Below are 27,227 nucleotides of genomic sequence, written 5' to 3'. Positions count from 1 at the left end.
TCCACAACTTGTTTTGACACTTGGACATATTTTGTTTATATTGTGGAGATTGGGGCTGTTTGCTTGTTTGTTCCCACACAGAGGAGAAGATGTTTGTGTTGCAGGGTGCATGCTCGGTGACACCATGCTGGGAGAGCTTGGCTGGTCCCCACACTATCCACTATGCTTTTCATGGCAATGCTAAAAGAAATTACAAAAAATCTCTGCTTGCACAAAGCTGAAATTGAAGTGGGAGCTCTGATAGGTTGGTAATGGGAGTTTCTGAAAGCTCTCTTAAGGTGAACTGGAAAACTTTAAATGAGAAATAATGCCTGATCTTAGGGATCCTGAAGTCAGAGCAAGTCTGTATTCACTAAACCGTAGTTCTCAGTCACAGAGACCACAGCTTACATGATCTCTTCTCAGCTACTTAACCCTAAACAGGCATGGATGTTGTATCAATGCATCAGAGACTGGACAGCATCTCGTTCCCAAGGCAATGGTCAAGAAGTTGCAGTTACATTTGACTAAAGGTTTAGTGCTAATTACTCTGGGCCTTGGGGTGTTTGGCCCCTGGTTTGGACACACGGATCTACTCCTGTTTGGGAATTCCCAAATGTTATTAGTTGCCTTTTTTGTTACAGTAGTGTCTAGTATCTCCCATGAAGAGTAGATCTTTTCTATCTAAACTGCTAAGATGTTTTCTGTTCCAAAAAGCTAAGGCCAGGTTTTTGAAGGTGTAAGTTCAGTGCAGATGTTTGAGAGCTAGGCTTCAGTGCTGAGAGGCAGGAGAGATTAAAAGGTGAAAGGTGAATACAGAGGCACAGAGTGAAGAAAGTGACTTGCCAGTGCATGGGTACAACTGTAGATAAGACTTCAGCTTCCATACTTCTGCTGAGTGTCTTATCTTGTTATTTTCAGCCATTGGTCTGTTTGCAGTCTGAGCTGTTGGGAGCTGTTTAAAAATTGCAGCTTGAACATAAATGTTCCCTGCTGTCTGGTGTGTTCCTCCTCCTTTTGTTCAGTAAGGAACAGAGTTTCTGAAAGCTCTTCTGCTGGAAAGTGGAGAGAGGTTTGTGTAGGGCTCTTACAGCTTTATTAAAGTTGGAAAGAGCCTCAGAAAAGGTGGTATTGAAGGAACCAGGATTTTTCCTCTCATTTCTGTTCCATTTTTTATTTCTAAGCTGGCTGTGGGCATGCTGGATCTGCTTGTTGTTTTCTTTCCCAGCCATTGTCAGGTCGAGGATCAGCAGTAACGTCCCTTGCGGCCCAACAGCCTGGCTCTTGCCTGGCTGAGCCTCTACCTAGGATAGAGAAAGATTTGTGGCATTACCTCACTGGCTGAACATACGACTGACACAACTGATTCCATCTTTGTTACTCCCCTGCAGCTTGGTTCCTCTGACATATGGAGGCAGAAGGGCACTGTTGAGCTAGTGCTGCTGGATGACCCTGTGTTCTGGACACAGAGACCATAGGGTCAACCCCCTGCTTTGCCTGGTGTCTTGTGTCCCAGAGTGGGAGAAGAGTGGAGGCTGGTGAGGATGCCTGACCCCCAGGCTACGTGCAGCCTAGTGCTGAATAGTACCTGAGGCACCAGATGTTCCTCCCCTGGTGAGATGCAACACCATGTCATTTTGTATCTTGGGAAAAAGATGCTTGACAACAAAGGGAAAAAACACACTGCCCTTTCCTGTTCTTCACTTATCACATTGTTTTCTTCATCCCATTTATTGTTGTGGGTTTTTTTTTTCCCCTTGCACATATCTACTCAGCCCCTAATTTGACTGTATCTCCTCACTCGGGAGATTTGGGAGGACACAGGGTGTTGTGACTGTTTTTTTTTGGGAGCCACTGGCCTTCTTGCAGGCTTATTTGATTTTAAGGTAAGGGGAAAGATGACAGAGTTCAGTCTTTCCAAGCAGGAGCTTGTTTCTTAACACCGTTTACAAGAAACAGGTAAGGATTGGGGAAGCAGCCAGTAGTGCTGCCAGTGCCAGGAGATTGGAAAGATACTATGTGGTCCTTTCAGCAGTTCCTTCTTAAATCTGTCAGGAGCTGGGAATGCATGGCTCTCAACACTCTAGTATTAAAACTTACGGTCAGCTATAGTTTTTGATCTGGTCTGTACCATCCCTCTTCTCCAAATCCTACTCAAGGTGTCAAGTAGGGTCTACATCCTTCAGCACTTCTGGAATCACTTGATCATATCGCTGTTCCTGAGAATAGAATAATTTAAGTAGAAGTCATCAGACCACTCTGTACTTGGCAGTGTGCTTTGGGGAATGGCACATCTTCACTTCGAGTCTGGGGGAGTTTGAAAGTACAGGCTCAAATAGGTGTGCATTTTGCCTTTCCAGTCATGTCAACAGTGTCCTCACACATGTTGTACTTGCTTTAGATTCAGAACTCTCACACATGTAATATGTTTTCTGCTTTAGCTTTGATATCACTCAGGATACCATAGTGCATATCATGCACTTGAGGAAAGGAAGAGAGATTCCTAAAGTCCAGTAATGTGGCTAGTAGCTGTATTTTTCTCACCTAACCCAGCATTTGATAGATGAACAGATACCTATTGTTTTGCTGCTTTGAACTTTGGATGTTAGTATTCTGCACAACAGGTGCTGAAGTCACATCATTTCTTTTAATGGATCTGTATAACTTAGGTAATGTTGTTTTCTGATTGATAATCGTTCTGTTATTGACAGTAAGAGATTACAGTGTCGTGTTTGACTCACAAATCAGTCTTTTCGACTGTTAAATGCTTCTGGAAAGTTTGTTTGGATAATGCTGTCTAGGCATTTGGCGAAATTGCCCTGGAAGATGGATCCCCTCTCTTTGCTCCATTACATGGGGGCCCCTGTGCTCTCCCCTTGCATACTTCCACTCTTTCTCAAGCTGCAGCCAGCCAAGCTAGTCCCCACTGAATTCAATAATATTTGCTTGCATGCACCCCCTGCTTGCCATCAGGCCCAGCACCTTTCATGTACAACCATGTACAGAGAGCGAAGGTGCAGACTTTGGCCCAAGTGGTTGTATCTTTGTAGAAAACCAGAAGACAAATGCAGTGGAAATGGGAAGGTGCTGTGATTGGAAGGGTATCAGTGCATGCATCAAAAGGTCACATTTACTCCAAAAGTGTGGTAAGGTACTGAGCCTTGTTTCAGTTTTCTTATTAAATAATAAAAAGTATTGTATTCAGTTTTTTATAATTAAGGATGAAAATTCAGTTCATGGATGCACAATTCTTCAGGAGACAAGGAGTCTGTCATCTTTGTGTCAGATCTCAGCACCATCAAACTTGAGCATTTCTGATGGAGGGGACAGACTCCCCAAGGACATGGGTTTCTGAGTAAAGGCTGTGTTGCATGAAGAGCTTGTCTGAGAGAGCAGACTCAGCAGGTGGTTTGCACTGCACCAGCTACTAAGAAGGAGAAAAATGTCTGCTACTGCTGAACCTAGGACAGAGACCAAGCCCATCAGTAGTTTAAAGGTCCCAAAGAATAGATCAGTGTCAATAATTTACCATTACTAATTTGGGGGAATTTTATGGATTTTTTTATAAGCCTGCTAAAGCACACTGTGAAAGTTATTAATCAAAACAGAAGCTGGAGCCTGTGTATTCAACAAAACATCTTTCTTAGTTTATGGAGGCAGTGAGTTTGCTTCACAACTACAAGAAAGGGGTTTTATGCCTCTCTGAAGTAGTAAAGCATCTGAAGGGCTTTACTGTCCAATGTGGCACAGGAAAACCTCAGTATAAAGGGGTATAAATCCCTTCATGTAATATAGAAAATTGGTTGGAACCCTCCTATGTCAATGTCTGGTTTCAGCCAGCCACTGTTTCATGCCTTGTAGTAGTTATGACAGCATTTATCCAACTCAGACAGTGGTGTTTAGACAATTTTATTAGATACAAAAAGTTCTGTGACCCTCCTTGAAGAAGGCCAAATTGTATCTGTGGTGTAGTGCTGTAGTAACTTATCCTGCTTCTGGAAAAATGTGCATAGGGTGTAGGAAGCCTTTTGATAATGGACTTTTTGCTACATAGCTATTAAGTCCATCCCTGTTGTCATCTCTACTCCTAGTCCAGAGTTTCCTGCTATAGGACTACAAGATCTTAGAGACACCATTTATATCCAGAGTAGTCTTACTCAGGGATGAATTCCTATATCCCTGCAGGGTTCAAATGCTTTTGCTCAGCAGAACCATCCTTGCAAGGTCCTTGACACTGGTAATGACACCTTGAGAGCCTCAGCCCAGTAGTTTTTTATACTTCCAAGCTATTCTCCAGCCCTTCCAATACTTTCAATGTACCCAGTTAGTAGCAGATGTAATTTCCTCCCATATCTCAGTGCTAATAGGCTTTTATAAAGAAAAAAAAACCCAACCTGGAAAACAGATACTTTGGCTGTAATTGTTTATTAATTGAATTTCCATAATGATGTTTCTTTCTGGCCTTCCCCTTTCATTAAATTATCTGTGCTAATTTCATTAAGCGTTCTCCCTTTAAAAGTCGTTGCTGCCTATGGATTTTTTTCTTCCTTCTTTGCCAAAAGCAGCTGCAACAGTGAGACCTCTAAGAGTAGGCAGTAGTGTTTATTGCAGACTTTTTCTTGGCAGCAGACCCTATGTTCCTGGTGGTACTTGTTCACTTCTGAAGCAGTAGGAAGCAGAGATGTGGAGAGGTGACATGTTCACATGCTGTCTAGACTTATTCTTGAGAGTAAGAGCTACAGGTCTGATTGCTTCTCACTCCAGGGCCATTTTGAGGCAGTTTTCCATGATTAGACTGCATAATACTGATAATCTTGCTTCCTTTTAGTGGGCCCTTCACAATGTAAGACAAATACTAGTACAATGGTTCAATGATCTTGGTCGGGTTGTCTGATCCAGCTGCCAGCTCAGGGCAGGTCTGGTTAGAGCAGGTTGCTCTAGACCCTGTCCAATTAAAAGTTCTGAGACAAGGGGTAATGGGTTTAAACTTAAACAGGGGATGTTGAGGTTAGATATAAGGAAGAAGTTCTTTACTGTGAAGGTGGTGAGGCCCTGGAAGAGGTTGCCCAAAGAAGTGGTGAATGCTTCACCATGGCAGTGTTCAGGGCCAGGTTGGACAGGGCCTTGGGTGACATGGTCTAGTGTGAGGCATCCCTGCTCATGGCAGTAGGTTGGAACCGGATGATCTTAAGGTCCTTTCCAGCCCAAACTGGAGAAGAGAAGGCTGTGTGGGGACCTCATAGCAGCCTTCCAGTATCTGAAGGGGGGCTACAGGGATGCTGGGGAGGGACTCTTCATCAGGGACTGTAGTGACAGGACAAGGGGTGAGGGGTTCAAACTTAAACAGGGGAAGTTTAGATTGGATATAAGGAGGAAGTTCTTTACGGTAAGGGTGGTGAGGCACTGGAATGGGTTGCCCAAGGCAGTTGTGAATGCTCCATCCCTGGCAGTGTTTAAGGCCAGGTTGGACAGAGCCTTGGGTGGCGTGGTTTAGTGTGAGGTGTCCCTGCCCATGACAGGGGATTGGAACTTGATGATCTTGAGGTCCTTTCCACCCCTAACTATTCTATGATTCTGTGGAGTTTCCTTCTCGGCAATCTGTTCCAGTGTTTGACTACCCTCATTGTGATTTTTGTTTTCTTACACCTAACCAGAAAATAACGATGTAACCTAAATGTAAATGCATCTCAGGCCTCAAATATACAAGTGGACCAAGTCTTATTTCGTTTTCAGCTATGATCTTTCTCTGTGCCTTTCAGTTTTATTTTTTTCCTGATCCATTTCTTTTGCACGGCTGGGATATCTTAAAGTTCACGAAGAATTTCCATTCATTAGAAGGTCTAAAAAAGAAATACTAAAAACAACTTTTTAGAAATATATCAAAGGAAAAAATAATCCTACAAACAAACCACATGAAGATATCAGGAATGGACTTTTTTTCTTTAAAGAAAACTAGAAGAAACAAAATCAGTATAGTACATGGCTGCTATATTGCAAGCATGAGGTATAACTGGGATTACAAATAAGATCGGCAGTGTCTCAGTTCAGTCTCAGTTTGTTCTCCTCTGAAGTTGCTATTTATCCAAGCTGCTGAGCAGCACTTCCTGAGGGTAAGATCACTTTATAACCTGGCAGCTCTGGGCTCCTCCAGAGATCCCTGGGGACCCACACAAGCTGACATGTGATTAACCTCCATGGATTGTCAGGCAACACTTGAACAGCAGCTTTACCGCACCAAAAAGCAGTATGCCTGCAGTGGATTGAATTAGTCTGCTTCATTACTAGACAAGATTTAAGGATGAAAGAATGTATTTCTTTAAAATAGGATACAAGCACATTACTAAGATTTTGCTTTCAACAAGGAATTCTCCTTAGTTTCTCATTTATACTAGTTACCATTTATTTCTTACTTCTGATACTGTACAGTTTATGTTATCTTAAAGACCTCCAAGAAGTGCATTTTTCCTGTTCCTGTTGATAAAGGTGTTTGCCTGAGGTGAAATGAGCCAGCAGTGCTCACTTACAAACACTCATTACGTGTTTGGGATTCTTTTCATTTGTCACTGTGGCATCTCATGGTTGTGGGGAGAGATGAAACTATTCTCTTTCCTCCACTTGCCTAGGAGTTCCTGATTTACATATGAGTGATGTTCTGTAATCAGAATGCGTCTGAATTCAGGCTTTCAGATGTTTTCCTGTTTACAGGATATTATGGTAAGCTTTGTCAGCTGCCAGTGAAGAATATTACATCTACATAGCTAATAGATTCACCATTTTCCTTTCTTTCTGTGAACTGCACAGTCGGTGCGTGGTATGTGACAAAAATGATAAATGAATTTCAGTACCAGTGTATGTTGGCTTTATTATTTCTTTTCTTCTTTTCCCTCTCTAATCCATAGATTTTGGATAACCTATTATAGAATCTTAGAACCTATAGAACTGTTTGAGTTGGAAGGGACCTTAAAGATCATATAGTTCAAAACCCCCTGCCATGGGCAGAGACACCTTCCAGTAGACCAGATCAAGAAAAGGCATAGAGGGACATTTTGGATTGCAGGGGCTCAGTTCAGAGGCTGCCATGGAAGTCGTCTGTGGTGTTTAAGATGGTGCTACCTCAGTGAGTTGTCTGTGTTGTCTCTCTGCCAGAAGTCATCTCTCACCACCACACCATTTTTGGAGTGACTGATTACTGGCCTTGTAAACAGTTGTAATTACTGGATTGCTTGCTCCAGTCCTGGGAGTTTAGATCACCTCCAAATGCTATTCCTGAAGGTCTTTGTGTCTTACTAGGCTAACTAATGTAAGCAAGTATTTGGGGCTGAATCAGGTCACATTATCTACAGACTTCAGATGTGTGGGGTTCATTTGTAGGACCTTAGCAGAAAGCATCTGAATAGTGGGGGTTTTGTTTATTATGTTCTTGTGCAGAGGGAATTTTCATGTGGGTTCATGCTGCTTTGCCATTAGAATTTCTCTCTGACTCTTGAGGGAACGAAAATGAGACTTAGCCGGGAGACACCTCAGCTGCAGCTATGTTGACTTTCCTAATGAAGAGTAAGTGGCAATCCAACAGATCAACCAAGTTTCCCATGATTTCTGCCTTACAAAGGCAGGGGATTCATAGGTAGAGTCTATTCAAGCTAAAACCTCAATTTAAAGCCTTATCCTGGCAGCTCATGGCAGCCTTCAGCCTTGTTGCAAAAGATGGTAATTTTTCAACAAGATAGACAAAAATCTCACTACTGTTTGTAAAGAGTCCCTTACATGTGTGGGGAAGGCACAGGGATTAAACCAATGTTGATTCATGTGAGGTGACTCTTTCAAGAGCTATGAACAGCCATACAGGGAGGCTTCCAGTCATTCTCTAGGACATCTCTTCCAAAAGATCCCATCTCTAGTTGTATCAAACACTTAAAAATGCTCAAAACAGGGAGACGTGTGATAGTGCATGAGTGTAATAATCTAGGCCGATGCTTTTTCAGTGAGGTTTGAGCTAATGTGCTTCATGTTGCAACTGGAACAGGCCTAAGAAGCTAGGCTTAATGTGAGAATGCACTTGCTCTTGCTGAGCAGCTCTGTGGACAGCAGGATCTGTACTTCTCCAGAACACAGAGACTGAAATCCTGTCCCTGCTGCAGGGAACTAGCTGTTAATTTAAATAGGATAAGGATTTTACCCAAGAGAGTCAGAATGTGCTGTTTTAAAATTATTAACTCTATCCCTGGTATATATTCATAGAAAAGCATGAAAATTTGGGATTATTTCCTTTTTCTGTTTGCACTTTTACAAGAAGGAAAAGTAACTAGAATGCTTCTGGGATTAAATTTGCTATGGTAGTTCAAGGCCAGTATATGGGTGGTTTGTGAATGAGTTATGAAACCATGAAAACTGGGTTAATAATGAAGCCTTAGCAGTAGCGCTGCTAGCAGGCACCCCTGTAATTACTGTTTCTCTACAAAGGGTGCTGAGCTTCTATGATGGATTCAGAATCTCATATTGTGCTTTCTTCTGTTAGAAAATGACTCAGTGGAAACCTTTTAAATATATATAATATGTGCAAAGATAAAGTTCCTGCCTGTGAACCAGCCCATTTAGTTTTTGTGCAGTTTGGGGAATAGGAACTGGTTTTGCTTTAGGAGATCTTTTTTGAAATTCCATAGATTTGTTGTAGCTGAGATGCAGTGAAATGCTAAGTAATACTTCTGTGACGTGCATAAATGATCCAGCTGACCTGTGCATGAAATGTGCTGTGGAATATAAATCCATTTAGCAGATTTTTTTCTTTACTTGGCTATTTTCAGACAGAAAGATTTAGAAATATCTTGGAGAAGGGCAGCAGGACTGAGTGACGTGGATGTGAAAGGAACAGATTACAGCTGAGAAGATTCTCTCTTTTGGAAGACAAATGGGAAGATGGTCTCTGTCCACTGAAATCAGTGGGAGTTTTTCTGTTGGCTATAATGAGATGAATCAGACTTCTGACAGCTAGTGTGGAAGAGGCATATAGTATAGATGTTGGAAAATACTTACTAGAATAAATTAATCGCAGAATTGGCAAGCTGTTCTTGTTGTGCCATGGACTAAAAGTTAGTCCTTCAAAACACTTTTGTTTTAGAAGCCACAGCTTGTCAAGGCTGACGTAAGGATTCCTGCACGCTGGCAGCTGACTCAGAGTAGTATCTGACAGCCCTCTCTGAGGTCATGGCAGTCATTTTATGGTTGGTATATTCTCCAAGCCAGCAAGGAGGTGGAAAAGTGAACCATCAAAGCTATAAACCAACAATACTGGAAGCACGTTTACCTCTTCTGGAGTCTTATTGTGGTGCTCAGCAGTTGGATGTCCACAACAGCATTACACAGGTGAACAGCATACACGCACATGTTATTTCTTTGGCAGACCAAATTGATATGGTAAAAATGTATGTTGTGCTAGGAGGTAAATCTGTGTATCAATAGAGTCTCTTTGAGGCTTCAGATCTGGGATATATGTGTGCTAGTAAAGACCTCTGTTTGAAAAACAAGAGGCTGGGTATTTTGTGTGCATGAACTAGGGTGGATCATCACCATCCTAGCATAGCAGTTCATAGCATCCTAGTTCATAGCAGGTGAGAATTCCAGTATTTGGTTTTCAGACTAGAAATTCCCAGAGCTAGTAGTATTTTTTTAGGAGATTCTCTTTTGGTTTTGTGAGTGAACTAAACCATGTTACCTGCAAATACTTTTGTATTTGTGTTTGAGCATCTCAACAAATGAGATTGGTTTTAAAAGGCTACTACAGCTTCTGTAAGAAGAGGACGGCTCCCTTGATGTTGGTGAAGCCCCAGCAGAAGACATAAAGGAACTGTTTGGTTAATGCAAACACAACAGTTGGTTGTGTAGCAGTGCACCTGTTATTGTTGTCATTGCATTAGTTGTTCATGACTGTTTGCATCCCAAAAGAGCTCTCCTTTCCCTCCATGTGCTGTCTATAAGCGCCTACAGCCATCCAGTTAGACCAGTAGCCTTCAGTCTCACTTTTCAAACCTTCCTTCTTCTTTTGTGATTGCTGGGTAAGGTGCAAAATGCAGTGCTTGCCTGAATGCTGTGCTCTCGGTGGGCTTTTATAATACTGGGAGTGACAGGGTTACAGCCCAGGAGACAGACCTGTCTGTGATTTAAGGCAAAATGGGTGTAGGGTAGCTCCGAACAAACAAATACTTTGAAATAAATTTGGAATGTACTTTTCAATTTTAGTGTGACCTGATGGTTGCAGCTTAAGTAATAAGTAGAGCTAACTCCTGTGATGACCTGCTCAATCCAATCCCTTCAGGTCAGCAGAGAAGTGTGTGTATAGTGCCTTACCTTGACAGAGGCAGACTGAGCAGCTGCACCGTATTACCTCTTCAGAATTTGACTTACGGAGCTTCTATGCTTCCAGTTGCTAATACACATTGTTAGGGCCCTTACTAAATGTGGTTGTGAGCATTGCTTTGCAGAAGAGAATACTTTTCTGCTGTGACTGAAGAACAGCCCCATTATTATGAAAACTGGCTTATAAAAGAACTAGCAAACACTCTTACTCCTCTCTCTGTTGGGTTGCTGGAAGTGGAATTTTCATTATCTTACAGAGAAAATTAAGTTAGGAAGGAGTGAAACTACTACAGTAAGTCAGTGGCAGAGGTTCAAATAGAATGCATCAAAGCGTTTCATCTGAATGCTCAGCATGTTTCTGCCTGGGATGGCAAAGTGGTGGCACAGGTTCTGCAGGATGCTTGAAGTCTTCAGCCTTACCCACGTGCAGGCAGCTGACATCTGTCTTCCAGAAAGAGATACAACATTTTCCTTTTTCAGTGTTGCTGCATATAGGGTAGTTAGTAAAAGGCTGAGAATCTCTTGCTTGTGGCTGGCTATACGAGGCATGACTGTGAGTGCCAAGATTAGGATAAAGTGTCATATTTTTATGTATGTAACTGGCAAATTGGAGGAAAAAGCACTATATAAGATACACTTAAGTATAAATTAGCAATAGTACGTGTTACAAATGTGCAGATGATTCAAAGACAATTTGCTTCAGGATCATCTTTTCCCCACTGTTACTTCCTTTTTTCGGATGCCCTTTGCTTCTGCTTTTAATTTTGTCTAGGTTGTCTTCAAGCTTACTTCTGGAAAAGTGTTTTAAAAATAGTCTAGGTTGTCTGCAGTCTGGACTGTACAGTCATCCCACTGTGTCTTGTCACATAACAGCTGTTAGATCTTGTTCAGGCTATAGATAATTTGCATTAGGGTTTCCTATCCACACTGCAGCAAATCCCATGGGAGTTGAGCATGCTGTGGTTGGAGACCTCAGCCTTTGCTATCAAAAAATCAAACCAGTAATGTTTCCTGTCTGTTACCTGTGTGTGTGACTGCAGCACTTTCAGCTTGGATGGGCTTGAGCAAGCTGCGAGTTACTGCTGTCAGGACAGCAGCTCTGAAGGCTTGCAAATGTCACCCCAGCCAATGAAGCGAACATCTGCTTCGCCCCAGTGAACATCTGGGTCCCAGCAGTGAAGTGCAAAGCCAGGGAGAACGTGCCAGCCAGCAGCCAGACATCTCCAGGTGATGGACGTGCTGGCATCTGAATGTGGGTTTATAATCAACAGGAACTAACAATGACTTGAAGACCCTTTTTTTGCAGTCTCCTAGTGTGCATCTTGCTTTTTTTTCTAGAGACTAAATCTTCTTTGCTCTGCAGTATCTTGTCTATGATTTTGTCCCCTTCTTTGTTTAAACATGGTATTTCCATTCCTTATTATTCCGCTCTATGTTGCAAGATAATAATGTTTTTAACCTGCACAAATGCAGCATGGCTTTCATAGTAATATTTCTCCTACAGTTCCATATTTTTATTTCATTTGAAAACAAATACACTCACCCAATGCTCTCATTAGAGACTCACTGAACATTTTACAGTCAGGATATTTTATCTTGCTTTTTAACTTATTGTAACCCATTTATAGCCCTTTCATTTTGCCAGTATTGAATAAGATGCTTTTGGAGTTGCTGGGTTTTAAAAAGTCATGTTTCATGTTGTGATTACAGCAATTTTCTCCCCTAATTATTAGATTGCAAATAAATGGTGAACAGAAGTTGGTATTCTAGAGAAGAAAGAAAACTAGTTGTTGAAATAGGGGATGTCAGAGGGATCTCTAAGGTGAGAAGTAGTAACAGGTAGAATACCTCTTTCTTAGCAGCCTTTTGATTTGTTCCTTCTTGATAGTTTGTGCTTTGTTACATAAATTCCCCAGGAAGTTAACTATAGCCCCCATAGCAAGGCCACCTAATCAAAATGCCCTGTGAACAGGAGCTTTCTGAATGGGTGAGCAGGTACATAGGGGCCATCTCAAGCCAAAAGATAAGAAATAATTCACCCTGGAGTGACTCAACCAAATGCAGCAAGCTACCTGCTTTCTCCTTCTACAGTGGAAATTGTCAAGTGAATCCCAAAAGTCTCATACTATGCTTCCTGTAGATGATGACTTTGTGGGCAAGCTTCAGAGGAGCAGCAATGTTTGATGGATCTGTCCTCACCTTTGTAAAAGAGAGCAGAGAGGCTCAGCGCTGTGTTCCAACATCCCATACAGCTGTGAATCCAACTACAGTCAAAAGCAGAAGTGCACTTCATGATTCCTGCTAAAAATGTTATTTTTCTAATGAATAGGTTCTTACTGATCTTTAGAGAGCATCTTACAGAGTTGTAGATTTAAACTTGATGAACTCCAGCCTTAATTCTCATTCTGATGTGAATCTTTCTCAGTTGATTCAGATCCTGAGCTCTCCAGAGCCTCCCTCATGAGACATGGGCACCTTCTTTCTCTCCCTTCGAGACCTTAGACACAGCTTGGCATCATCTCTGTAGGCAGCACTGCCTGTGAATTGCTTTGCTGTAAAGGAATTTCGTATGCTGAGTGTTGCAGGACCAAGCTTATGGCTTACACGTATCTTACTGCGGGGCATAATCCATATATACTATCATCAGCAACAGTCTTGTCATTGTTAATAGCATGGAAATACATGTAAACATAACTAGGGCACAATCCCAGTTCCTGGAGCAGGAGTTGGTTGTGCTGCCTTCTCTTTACTGCCAGAGACCTAAGCAGCTCTGAGGAAGGAAAGGTCCATGCCATGTGAGAAAGGAGCCACAGAGGCATTGATGTGTATCTCCCTGGAGCCAGCTGCACTTCCTCCTCCATTTTTATGTGGAGTAGGTAGTGAAAGATATGCACAGCATCATGTAAAGCAGCACTTATGTTGAAACTTGTACTGCAGGGGACGTAGACAGTATGTGAACTGGTATTGGAATAGAAACCATGATAATGAGACTGATCAGAGTATATGAAGCTGGAATGCCAGGGGCTTTTCTCTTCACCATGTGTCTTATAATGGCTATCCGCATCAGGGATTTTTTTATCTGCAGAGATTGTGTTGTTGCAGAGAGAGACCTACAATAGGGGCTGTGTGTCAAGCAGACAATTCTGGGATCTCCTGTGTGTCTCTGGGTAACCTGGGCTTTGAGTTCATTTGTCTCTTCCCAGTCTTTGCTGGAAAAAGTAAATATAGCTAAACCCACCCATGCCACACTCCCATCCCTATTGAGCTTAGCAGCAGTACATAGGAGAAGAGCTATGGTGGCATTGTTTTAAAGGAATAAGGCCACATTTTTATCCATTACACCCAGATGCAGCAATGTGTTTGCAAAGCAGTCATGCTGATGTGGTTTCACCAACCAGCAGCATGGCTCACAGGTCTCTGAGAACTAAAGGATGCCAGTGCTCTTTCTCTACCTGTCGTTTCTCAACAAATGGAAAATTGTAAAAACAAAGTATTTGTAAGACTAAAAGGAGAGAAAAAAACCCACACAGCATAGCTGCATAGCATGCAGCTTTTATTTAAGCCCATGGTTCTGAGTGGGCGAACCCAATTAATTCTAAATGCTTGGGATGTCTAAACAAGAGAATGGCTCTGTGTTGTGAAGACACAGAAGTCTCTTTTCCTCTGTTTAATTAATGCTTACAAGACCTATCCAGGTAAGTCTTTGGAGTACTAAGACAAGACCTCAAAGAATGCTGGTTTTCAGAACAGCTGAACTTTAGGGAATTGGAGTCATCGGGTAATTGCAGTGCAAGGCTGTTCATCTCATATTAGTATTTAATAATGTAACAAGTATTTAGTGATAGAATACATATTGTTCATTGCTGTTCATCTGCTTTCTGCAAAGAAGGAAAAAAGTAACATGGAAAGAAATAAAATGTTTGTAAGATGGTAATGTGAATGCAGGAACCAGTGTGCCAAAGATCCCAATCTCTGCGGCACTGTTGTGCTGGAACTGTATTTTGCCTTCAGTAGAGTTACAGTGGCAGACCCCAGGTGCAATTGTTCCTCATTTTCTCTTCACGCTGTGCAGAGCTGTTTGGTGCCTTGCAAATAAGACCAAATAATCCTGAGGTGAAGGGAAAGGTGTATGCCTTTCTTTGTGCTGCTCTCTTGTATGTTTTCCTTGCCTTTCATGCCACTGTTGGGAATACTGGCCTTCATTTTGGTCTTCCAGATTTTGCAAAGGATTCTCTTCCAGAATTGTCTGCAGATGGTTCTTCTCTGTGGTAGAGTCAGGAAAGCTTAAATTATCACACTCACCATCGCATTTTTGGTTTGTGTAGCCCGTTACCTAAGAGAATAACACAACATCTCTCCTTACTCTTCTCTATGAGTTCTCACTTCAATCTAAGGTAGTGTTTTGCTGTCTTTTTTTACTTGCATTCAGGTGCTTGTGCTATGACAGCAATGAGCAGTTGTGTGTTAGCAGCTGTGTAAGTCTCTTAATCACTCAGAATTAGTTTTTTAATTTGATGATTAGGAATAACAGCAACAAACAGGAATGTGCTTGGTGTAGTGGGTAACTGAAACAATCTGAACACTGGGAAGCTGCTTCTATAAGCGTTTTCAGTTTTGATTCAGCCATCTTCTCAAATTGACCGTTTCTTGCTTTGTTGTCATGGAAATATTAGGCTAAAAATATCTCTAGATATGCAGTAGAGATATGTGTGCATATGGATTCTGAAGTGTGAATGTATTAAAATGTATTAAATGTATAAAAAAAGAAAAGAAGCCTTTGTTACGATATTGTCAGTAATAGCGCTAGGTTCTTGGCTTCTTTTGTATCCAAGTGCAAAGGCTTTTTCTTTGTAATAGTCACGTCTTGTTGCACAAGGACTTCTTGCAAGACTCTCTTTGTATGCTGCATGGCACATGCTTGACTGACTGTAATAGGTCCCAGTCAGAGTGAACACTATGAGTTTTAATATTGCATGATCTGGCTGCTAGACACAAAAAAACTGTTGTTGCAAAGCATTCTTATAGTGACTGTAGAGATCTTGGCTCTTGAATGTGAATAGATAGAGCTTCTGACTGGGAATTTGCAGTATAACAAGAGAAAGGACTTAACATGTAAGAGGAGCTGGGGGAATGGTTTGGTCCATGATGGGTGGTTTTGGGACTAGCATCTTCAAAGATAGCTTTCTCAGGGAGAAAACCCAAAAGAGTAACTCTTTTGTTTCTGCTTCTAATATGTTCTGTTTCTAATGTGAATTTCAGTTATGCTTGTCAGGTGATTGATCATAAATCTGCTCAAGAAGTGCTGTAGCAGGTATCTTGAATTAAACTGCTTTTAATGTAAATGGAAACACGAATCCTCACAAAGTTCAGTACTTGGCTGGATTTGGCATTGCAAGATGTCCTTTTTCATGCTCTCCTGTCCATTCCCGGGGCAGGCACCAGGTGAAGTTAAGGCTTACACCTTCCTAAATACTAATCATTGATCATAAGGCTGATGTTATTTCTGCTTCTATAAATCCAAGCATTGCCTGGTCCACCCATAACTTGAGATCAAGGGGAATAAAAACATGCTGAGAGCTGTGTTTCAGGCACTTGGCTTCTGAAGTTCATGCGTTATCTCTTGCTTAAGGCTGTGCCTGAAGGCTTTAATCCAATCATACGTATTTAATGAACACTTTAAACCACTGTTGCCCTGATAAAAGCAAGGAGCTGATGTTTCACAGGCAGGTGCTCTAGGACACAATTAACTTGAGGCAAGCATTATATCTGAAAGCCTAAAGTATATATTGCAACAGGGGCAGTCCAGAAGAGCTTGCTTCATCTGGGACAGCCCAGTAGATGTAAATTACATTAAAGAGAGGAGAGGGGTCCCCAGCTCTGCCCATCCCTCCTATCCTGAGGAGCTGTGAGCTTTTGTTTAGTTCTGAGTTCACCTTCACAGTGCCTCTGCTGACTGAGAACAAAGCTCAGGGATGTCAGTGTTTCTGTATATTTATTTTCTATGTGTTTATGTTGTGCTCTAGTTTATATTGTCGTAACTGAGAACACAGTTAAGCAACTTATCTCCAGTTCAAGTTATTCTCCTGAATATTGTCAGTGACTCTAACTTAACTAAGAGGCCACTTAGACAGTGAAACAGATTGCTTTGTGCATGTGAGGCAAGGCTCATTTCTGGTGTACTGGAAATACTCTACTATTCAATTTTGATAAAGAGCTGTCAAGTCTGTCGAGTCCATTGTAACCAAGATGATGATGATAAGCTTTAAAACAGAGGTGTTATTTAAAACCTGGAGTATTGTGTGCAGTTCTGGTGTCCTCAACATAAAAAGGACATGGAACTGCTGGAACAAGTCCAGAGGAGGGCCACGAGGATGATCAGGGGACTGGAGCACCTCCCGTATGAAGACAGGTTGAGGAAGTTGGGGCTGTTCAGCCTGGAGAAGAGAAGGCTGTGTGGAGACCTCATAGCAGCCTTCCAGTATCTGAAGGGGGCCTATAGGGATGCTGTAGAGGGACTCTTCGTCAGGGCCTGTAGTGACAGGACAAGGGGTAATGGGTTCAAACTGAAACAGGGGAAGTTTAGATTGGATCTAAGGAGGAAATTCTTTCCTGTTAGGGTGGTGAGACACTGGAATGGGTTGCCCAGGGAGGTTGTGAGTGCTCCATCCCTGGCGGTGTTCAAGGTCAGGTTGGATGAAGCCTTGTGTGGGATGGTTTAGTGTGAGGTGTCCCTGCCCATGGCAGGGGGGTTGGAACTAGATGACCTTGAGGTCCTTTCCAACCCTAACTATTCTATGATTCTATGATTCTATAAAAGCTTAGGCTGATATAATTGTTGCATTTCAGAAGTTATTTTAGGTCATCTCCCTCATAAACAGATGAACCATGTGTTTGATTTTGCCTGCAATGTTGTTTTTCACACAAGGTGCATGAGTGCTTAGGATCAGAGAGCAAACATTAGGCATGATTTCCAGTTATTGTGGACTCCACTATCACACAGTTAAAAATGCTTTGATGATTGCAAGTTTTTCTCAAATAAATTGCTCACTTGCCAATGCTGGTGGTGAAAAACTCATCATTAGGCTGATTTACATAAAAACATTATACTCCTGTAGGCTCTGGAATTTCATTAAAGTCTCAGTTTCATTTCAGCCCTTAATTTTCAGTTTGCAGTGACTAAAATGTCTCTCTCAAACACCTTTTCCTTCTCCTGATGAAAGACAGGTAAGTTGTTACAACACCTCCCCACCCCCCATCCCCAGCTCTCATTCACTCAGACTGGTGTCTATCAGTCCTTCCTTTACAACAGGCCATAAAGGCAGAGCAGATAGATAGCAGTGTTAGGCTGGACTGCAGGTAAGTAGATAAAATTCTTGCCTGTTCTGAGCTGGATCATGATATTTTTATGAATATGGAGCAAATCGTTCTGTTGGTTTCAGTGGGATGAGAGATTACTCAGTGCCAGGAATGGTAAAGCAGAGACCTTCCTCCCTCCCATCTCCCATATCTGTAGATACTTTTAGGAGGAGGTTGTTATTTTCAAGGATGTGAGCTGTTGGAGCAACCCAAATTTCAATTCCGTTACTCTTGTGATGCAATAAATTTCAAGTAGTGGGTAATAGTTGGAAAATATGCCCCAGTGCAAACTGCAGGTTCTATTCCTAACTGCGTAAGGTCTAAACCACCTTTTTATTAAAGACATTTAGCTTCTTTAGCTGCTGCCTGGGCAGTGGCATCCTTCCACTGACCTTCCCTGTGGTGGATATCTGCAGAAGCTTTGCCTTGCTCTACTCTGCCTTGACTCTACTTGTCAATCTAAACACTACTCTTACCAGGTACTTGGATGGTACAGGCCCCTGAATGTAATGAACTGGACTTTCACAAGGGCTGCTGGATGACGCTAGATTTTCATGCATTCCAACCCCTGCCTAACTGGACAGAATTTGAGCCATAAATCCCATTGCCATCTCCCTGTGTTTGCCTAATTGGCATCTTGAAGTCCCACACTGGCAGCTGGCTCATTTGTCCTAGCAAGGCTGAAACAGTGCTGCTGTTTCCCCACCCCCCACTCCTGATCTCCCCAGCTGCCTCCATCTCTTCCTTCAACAGGGGAAAACTGGCAGTGGGTTCATATTCTTCTCTTCCATGCTACTTGGCACAGTGGGGAGAGAGCCAGGGATACAATCCTCCTGCTCCCAGGAGAGGCACCCAGATGTGGCACAGCCAGGAAGAGTTTAGATCTGTATCGCAGGAAAAAGTCTGTCTTTGTGCCAGTCTGGAACGTGCTCGGCACAGATAGGATTTCCTAGGCATTTAGATGGTAAAATCACAGATGTCTCAAGTGAGCATATCAAACTGAATTTTCTGGAGAGGCTTGTAAGTTAGCTGAATTTTAATGTACTTTTACAGGAACAGCAAAAAATACACGCTTTGTATAGTGACTTCTGCTGCATATTAACATGGAGGGTAAAAGGGAAAGGTCTTCGGTGGAAAAACACCCCATGAAATCTTTAATGGATATAAACCCATGTTTTTCCCTTACCTTACCCTTATCCAATTTCTGGATTTTCTTGCTGTGCATCTCTGTAGATCTGAGGGGGAAATCCAGCATACAAAATTTTATTCCAGATATATGTCTCTTTGAAAACATATGAGCAACTGAAAGCAAGGTTTGTAATGAAAAACATCAAGCAACTTTAGTAATCAGCAATGCTAGATGTCCTGCCTGGATGGAGAAATATATTCAAGTGCTGGAAATTAATGTATAAGCATACATCCATTCCAACTGCTAGCATTCTTTAGTAATTAGTCTTGCCAATATGACAACTTCTATGAACTTAGCACATAAGCAACAGTCTGCTGAAAATAGATCTATATATTCTCCCTATATAGCAGTTTACAGAGCCACTTTCTTGTATCACTCCTGTAATAGAAACTCCTGGACACATTTCTTTTCATAAGACAAAAATTATGTGATTTTTGTCTTTTATGCTCAGGAGTCTACACCCGAAAATACTCTGAAGAATGATAATGAATGGTACAGTCATGGGTAACCAGATCAATGTCACTTCATATGAACAGCATAGTAATAGAGGTGCATTATACAAAGCTAGACCCAAAATCAGTGCAGTACAGAACATGCAACAGTGAGGGCTCTGAACAAGTGAATCTGGGCCAGAGGAGACTGGCCCAGTATGAGGATTTGTTACTACCCTGTAGTGCATTAATTTCCCATTACTCTTGTGGTGGTTGGAGGCAGGTAGCTGCTGAATCAAATTACCGAGCAAGGGAAATACAAGTGAAAGTCAATTGTAGAGGGTATCCATGGATCACAAATCAGAACAAAGAATCAATAATATAATAAATGATAATCAGCTCTCCTGTTTTAAAGGGGACAACTCCAGTCCTGGATGTGCAGCCCTTGTGAAGCAATAGCAGTCTGAGACAACCCATCTGAAGATGAAATAAAATTACTAAGGGTCACTTATTCTGTTCTTCAGTTGTCAGTTACAACTACAAACAGGAAAACCAGTGTTAATTGTTGCAGAGTTAATGTTATTTGCATGTTCTAACTGTGCATTTCTGCAGCTTGACAATTTTGGATTTTTCGTTTAAATTTAATCTTGATTACAGGCTTTCTAGGTGTTCTGTTGCTTGGTTTTGAGCTATTACAGTTTCCTTGCAAAGGCTTCTGCCTGGAATTGTTGCTATGTACTGGCCAGCCTTAATTCTGTCTCCAGGTACTTCTTTCTTTCTTGCCTGGAAGTGTTAATCTTGTATCTCAGAGTTTATCAACAGAGGTCTTTTAATAGTCTGTTCACTTGTGTTTGTGCACATTTTAGAGCAGGGCAAGAAAAAAGTAATCAGAAAATTGGAAGAAATTCTGCAGCAGGGATTAAAGAAACACATTGGTTTGGGCCTTGCGTGCTTCGAAACTGTCAGCTGTCTAAAAACTGAGGTGCCTTACGGGAAACTGTAGGTGGTTATGATACTAAACAAACACTGTGAGCAGATGCACTTTGCAGCTGAAGGAAATACCCAGTCCATAGGTGGCTGAGCAGCAGACCTGCCTGACAGTTATAGTGTCACCGTTGCGTATTGGACAGGCAATTCCTGGAACAGGTATTTTTCCTGGTGCAGCGCAAGAAATAAGAGTTGTTGCTTGCATGGAGCAGCAGCAGGCGCACATGGTGGAAATAAACAGGACAATGTATCGATGCTGGAAGTACAAATTAGATCTGTTACTAATAACCTTACCTTTTCTCTTTGCTACATGTCTTAATTCTTTGCTGACAGGGCAGTATTAGGAGAAACTCCCTAAATTTATCTAAAAGCTGTTGATGCTCAGGGAGAGGCTCACGCTGATGCAGGAGCACTGGGGTTTGACTCTCCAGGTTGCACAGTTGACCTGCTGTCTACACTTCCAGTGGTATTCAAAACAGGAGGTGGGTACTGGAAGCAGCAGCAGGTGGAGAAAAGGGGGGTAATGCATGAGAAGTGGACAGGTTGCGCACTTTTACACAGGGTTTCACAGGTAGTTCCTGATACAGCTCATAAATTGTGTTCTATGCTTCATGAAGCTTTTGGTGAGAGGGCACTTTCTTTCTTCAGGCTTGACTTTCTTACTCTCTTCCTTTATGCCTTTCCTTGCCTGGTTTCTTTTTTCCCCACTTTCTTCTCATTTAGCTTCATTTATACAGTCCCAGTCTTTCTCCCAGCTCATACTCTGCAGTGAGCCTCTTCTAATCTCAATCTTCTTCTTCCCTCAGCTTCCACGTTTTGATGCTGTTGCTTGCTCAGTATTGCTTGCAGTACTGCAATGCCTATAAACTGCCTTTAATCTTTCTCTATTTTGGCTTCCCATTTTAATTCCTTGTGCTAATTTTTCATATGCCTCTCCCACTTTCCCCATTGTATTCTATCAGTTCTTCCCTCTGTCAACTCCCTACCTCCACTTTGACTGTCTCTACTTCCAGCGATCACCATGGCTACTTTAATTCAAGATGGTCCCATAACGATCTGATTATATCACAGTATCGTATGTTTGTTTATGCCAATTCTGGATACTCTCTAGAGAAGACTTTATGACTCAGCTTAATTGCCTGGCTCCCACCCACTTACCAAAGACCTTTTCATTACTGGTGTTTGACACCTCTCACTTTTTTTCTGCACAATGTTTGCCTAAAACAGCAACAACACCTTTTTTTTAGTAGTAGATTAAATTGATCACAAATGACTCCATTTTGAAGAACTTCCCTGAGAGGTTGTTCAGTGCTGAGAGATGCTTAGCTAATGCCTAGTCACCTCAGCTAATTGAAACAAAAAGTGTCGTGGGAGTAAATCACAACTAGGTTGTGGAAGTGCCTCAGGTGTAGCACACACTCCAATCAAACACTAGCTGATTCTTCCTGCCTCCCCCAAAGAATATAATTTAGTCTTTCCTTGAAATACTTGTTAGGCTTTTTGTTTTGGTTTGTTTTTTAGGTGAACAAGGGAAACTGCTTAAATCCAGGCAGTGATGCTTTCTGTATTTGAGAGAATATATGAATAAATCCACCTTTAGGTGGAAGCTAAGCCTCTGAGGCCAGACTAGCCTTAGTAAGTCTTAGTAAGAGGAGGAGAGGGTTATAAGTGCAAGTGAACTTTTAAGAAGAGATTTAGGACAGTTCTGACAACTCTAAAGGAATGGGGAAGGTGAGTAGGAATAGAAGTATTTTCAAGGAAAAGGGTATCAAATACACCAACAGGAGCAATAACACTGACAGGCAAGAATGGCTGGATGGAAACTAAGACACCTCTTAGAGATTTTCAACCTTCAATACCTCCAGCTGCAATTCATCAGCGGACCCTACTAGATCTTATCCCTTCAGTTTAGTAAGAAGTAGGGTGTTTCAAGGGCTGTGTGATTGAGGAGGCAGAATAGAATATTGCGAAGAAGAGTTATGTCCAGCTGGTAAATTCATTTTCCAGTTAATTTGCAAAACTGATTTGGTGACTGAGATAACTCAGGGCTTGATAGAGAAATCATTTTCTGCAGACCGGATTATTATTCTTCTTCTGAAAGGGATGGAGCTCCATGGCAGAGATGTTCTCTGGCAAAATTCAAACTTCACAATTTTCCTCTGAACCAGGAGTGGACCCTGTTGTGTCCGGGGATGGGCGACATCCCGGCTCCTCACCCTTGCCTGCGAGCATCCCTCCTTTTGGACCCTCAGAGGTGTTTGCAGGCTGTGGTACAAGGAGCAAAACAGACTCACCCCTGCTGTTGCCTGGCTCTGATACACTGCCTTGGGGGTCTTTCTTGGACAGTTGCATTTTCTATATCTCTGGTAGTTACAGACTACAACACACTACCTCTGGTAGTGCTGGATCTGAGCATACAACTGGGGACTGTCTTATTTATATCAGTGCAGTGGAAGGCTGTAACACAGCTGTGGTTTAATAGAGATGCCAAGCCTGGTGTAAAGGGAATATAATGCTGTTTTATTCCTCATCCACTCATACTGCTTAGTAATTTGGTAATTGTCATGGACACAAGTATTTCAGAGCATCTTCAGACATCTCATCTCTTGGAAGATTCACCAGTATAACTGCCATTTATGCTAATGAAAAGGAGAATTTAACATCGTTACTTGCTGATTTGAACATCATAACTTCGTTACCTGATCCAGTGAGCTGCTACTCGTAATTACTGAGATGAAAATAATAACAGCATGTATTTATTTATTACTTGGGATTAACTGGACGCCTACTCCTGACCTACACTGTGCCATGTAGCTAGGGCAGTAGGACAGAGTTAAATGGTCTCCTTTATTCCAGAACAAGCTATTCTACAAGACTACAATTCAGACAGTTCTTGTAACTGCATATAATGTCCAAAGGCCAGCTGGATAATATTCAGGTTAATTTATATCATTGCCGTGCCTGTACTTCCAGTACTTTCTGTTCATCTGCAGAGGCAGTGGTATCAAGCCAGTGAATGTCTGCATCTGTTTTGGAAATGTCTCAGAGGTGATTCAGGAATACAAGAACAGTCTTCAGATGGATTAAAATGTTAGGGCTCTGTTGAAGTAAAAAAACATGGCACCAACAATGGTATTTGGAAAGAATGACTCTCAGCCAAAAAAAGCCCAACTAGAGTCTGAGTGGCATTTTTGCACCAAAGGAAATCGTATGTAATTTTGTTTATCCCTTGACAATAACCATTTTATTAATATTTTCAATCTGAAAAACAGATGGTAAAAAGGGAGAAGGGGGGAATCAAGAAAAACAAAATGTTGTTCCCCTGGTATTTCCAGAGCAGTTTTTCTAGCTGTGAAGGCTCCCGTAAGACTGTTTGCTGTCAGGTCTGCTCTCTGATGGAAACCTTTGACGTTCATTAATCACCGCCTCAAATACTGCCTGAGGAATGGCTGCACCTCTGCCACTGTTCTGGATTGGGTGTGATATTTGCATCTCTCTGAGTTGTTTTCTTGCCAGTTTGCATCTGTATGTTTCATTGAAAATTGTGTTAGAAATAGTGGTTGTATGAAACTGAGAGGAAGGTGCCTACAAGGATGATTTAGAGGGACTCTTCATCAGGGACTGTAGCAATAGGACAATGGGCAGTGGGTTCAAACTTAAACAGGAGAAGTTCAGGTTAGATGTAAGGAAGAAGTTCTTCCCTGTGAGGGTACTGAGGCGCTGGCACAGGGTGCCCAGAGAAGCTGTGGCTGCCCCATCCCTGGCAGGGTTGAAGGCCAGGTTGGACACAGGGGCTTGGAGCAGCCTGGTCTAGTGGAAGGTGTCCCTGCCCATGGCACGGGTTGGAACTGGATGAGCTTTAAGGTCCCTTCCAACACAAACCATTCTATGATTCTATGATCTTCAATAACCCAGATAGTTCTTTCCAAATACATGTTCAGTCATCTTAGTAACCCTTTGTCCTTGAAAGGAATACCAATATCCAGAATACCTACATAAGGATATATTCTTACATCCTTCTGTTCTCTAATACTTTTAGTTTAATTAAATAGATTCTTTTAAACCATCATTTCCCAGTGTACATGGTAACTGAATTCCTACTTGTCAGCCTGCGATGGTTTTGTGCTGTGAGGTCTGAACATTGTCATACCTTCAGGCTAGACCTGAAGCTCTATTTTGTTAACCATATGAGTTAATAAAAATAAAATATTTTTACAAAGCTTCTCTTTATTCTAGTTCTCAGTGTTCCATGTAAACTGCAGCTAAAAATGTCCAGGGGAGAGGAAAATTAAGATTTGAGTAATTGGTGAGAAGTGCATGTTTTAGCTATTGTGATACACTCAGCTTTTGCTGTCTTCTAAATGAGTTCACTGCTGAGCTGTTAAAAGTCCTGTAGAGAAAATTGCAACACGGAAATTCACTCTGGACTGCAATTTTTCAGTCCCACATGCTCAGCCAGCTCTTTTTTTTTGCTGCCAGAAGGAAACAACTGCTGCTCCCAGGTGCAACAACAGGGTCGCTTGCTCAGCTCCACTGACACCTCAAGTAAACCTCTTGAATTTGCAGAATTGTGTTTAGGGCAGAGTTGTGAATTAAACCCCAGGATGGGCCACGCTGATCCACTCCTCGTGGAGTGCTGGGAGGTAAAAAGGGCACATGTGCAGGTCTGTGCATACAGTGGGAGAGGTTTTCACTGTGTGAGTAGAAATGTGCTCCTGGTTGTTGAAGAACAGATGGGGATTGAAACCAGGGTGGCATATGTACTGTGCTTCTTGTCAATGGACTGCACCTCCTGATGCCTCCCTGGGGAGGAGAGTGGTGAAGCCACCTGTGAGTGAGAAGTGCTCCAATCACTTGGAACATAAGCTCATTTCGCTAGTCACATAGGAAAGCTGGGAAGGCTTTACACTTCTAAAACTACTTTGTCGTTGCAAAACCAAATTGAGACTTATTTTTCTTTCTGTATTCTGTGTATCTGTAGGTTTCAGGGGAAGCAGTTCAGGCCTGTGGTTTTGAGGTTCTCCACCACGTTTTGCTTCCTCTTGGGGCACTGCATGGTTGGTTTTTGATTCTACCAAATGGCAGATCACAGCATCAGCTCTTAACGTTGCATGATCTTTTGTCACAGCTGTAGTGACTTCACTTACTTTCTTACTGGTGTTACAAACTGAGATGCATTTTGTATGTGACTATTTTCTTACATAAGCACTGTAGTTACAGGGTCTGTTGTGGCTCTGCAGGCAAAGGTCAGTGTTTTCCCTGGGTCTCAGCAGCAGCAGCAAAGCAAGGTGTTAAATCAAATCTTGATGATGAAAAGCACCTTCAAGTGCATCATGGAACAGCCTAAAATTTCCATTGCATTATCCACTTAAAACTGCCAGATGTGACTGCTGCTTTTAATGAAACAGGCATTTTTCAGATCCTTCAAGCATACCTGTTACACACAGTGCTTATGTGCTGTGTCCTTGCTGTATGTAAGCACATACCAACCCAGTTCACATCCTAGTTTATTATTATAAGAAAGTGGGTTGTAAGGCGACAATTAACAAGAAGCTGATTTCACTACTTCTGTGCCTTGACACAGATATTGAAAAGGGTTTCCCTCGCTTAATGTAGTGATCTGAATACTAATGCATGTGGCAAAAAACAGCACTATGAGTCCAAAATCATGGTCTTGCTTATGTTCCTTATTTAATCAAAATCTTTGGAAGTCAGTGGAAATGTGCTAAGATGAGGTCTCATTGTACTGTGCTTTAATGTAGGAACTGGCAAAGCCGTTAATCTGTGTAGATCTATGTCCTTGCCCTGACCAAGGCCAGAACAAATTGGCTCAGTGAAACCTGTCAGAAAGCAGCTATGGAATCTTGTTGTCCTAAGGAAGTTTCTCACTTTCTCTGCACATTAGTGTTTGGTGTATCTGAATAGGGAGGGTTTCTCTAACCATCTGTTCTTCTTCCTCATGTAGCTAAAGGATGCTGATCAGGTACTCTAAGGTCTGTCAGTCATAACTGCTGCTCAGAAGAGGTAGTGGTTTTAACTGTTTGAAGTTGCAGGAACTGATCTCTAAATTTCACTCTGAAGGGGAAGATTGGAAGCAGGGGGTGTCCTCTCATGCCAGCCAACCAGGGCTGAACCACTTGCAATTTAACTGCTTGCCAGCCTTGTGCTGCACCCCATCATGCAGCTTCTCCGTGGCAGTTCTAATCTAAAATAATCCTCTTTTTTTCTAGCTGAAACAAAGATCTGCTTCAAATACTACCATGGTGTGAGTGGAGCACTACGAGCCACAACGCCAAGCGTCACAGTGAAAAACAACGCAGCTCCCGTAAGTTATTGCCTGCTTTGTGTACTTTTATATGAAAACCAAGTTTCCTCTTCAGTGCAAACAGAGGTACGGATAGTCTTTCAGTTCAGGTGTGGTTTTGTATGCCAAGAGAATGCATATTCAGTTCTCAAACTGTCACAGAGAACTGCTCTGGTCTGGGGCAAGACCCATGTCCTAGCTGTACCCTGTTCTGTAAAGTTATCTTCTGTCTGCTGGGTGTTGTGAGGCTTGTGTGATACTTCTAGAGGATTTGGGATCCTTGGGTGGTAAATACAGTAAAGGTCCAGAAAAGGGACAAGATTTTCCTATGTTAAAGTGCTTTTTCTCAAAATCAAGGCATGAGCATTTTTGCAGCACTGCCTCTGAGCTCCAGGAACAGCTACGCTGTGACACACTTCCATCAGTGGTAAGAAGCAGGCATTCAGGGCCTGATCCATCAGAAGACTGAACATTCGTTTTGACAGATTGAGGCTTCATTGAGAGCAATCTTGATTTGCTAGAGCTTAGCAAACTCTGCGGCTCAAATGGCTCCAAAAAGCTTTATATCTTGCCTGGTTTTGGAAAATTTGATCACCCTGTGAGTGAAACATTTTTTAGAAGCCTGCAGAGA

The 27,227-nt window shown here is 42.1% G+C and overlaps 1 protein-coding gene across 5 annotated transcripts in view; it reads left to right on the top strand.

The window, feature by feature from the left end:
• Nucleotides 1-27,227, top strand: part of HECW1 (HECT, C2 and WW domain containing E3 ubiquitin protein ligase 1) — a 253,047-nt gene that overhangs the window by 102,965 nt on the left and 122,855 nt on the right. For all 5 annotated transcript variants that reach the window (XR_010609789.1, XM_065665693.1, XM_065665696.1 and 2 more), the window contains one exon: nt 26,523-26,617. Coding sequence is in view for 4 of the 5 variants with exons in the window: in XM_065665693.1 (XP_065521765.1) it covers nt 26,523-26,617 (95 nt within the window). In the remaining variant the exon portion in view is untranslated. The remainder of the gene's footprint in view (nt 1-26,522; nt 26,618-27,227) is intronic.

This window comes from Lathamus discolor, chromosome 2 (assembly GCF_037157495.1).
Source record: "Lathamus discolor isolate bLatDis1 chromosome 2, bLatDis1.hap1, whole genome shotgun sequence".
NCBI lineage: Eukaryota > Metazoa > Chordata > Aves > Psittaciformes > Psittacidae > Lathamus > Lathamus discolor.
This window is presented reverse-complemented; position numbering and strand designations above follow the sequence as displayed.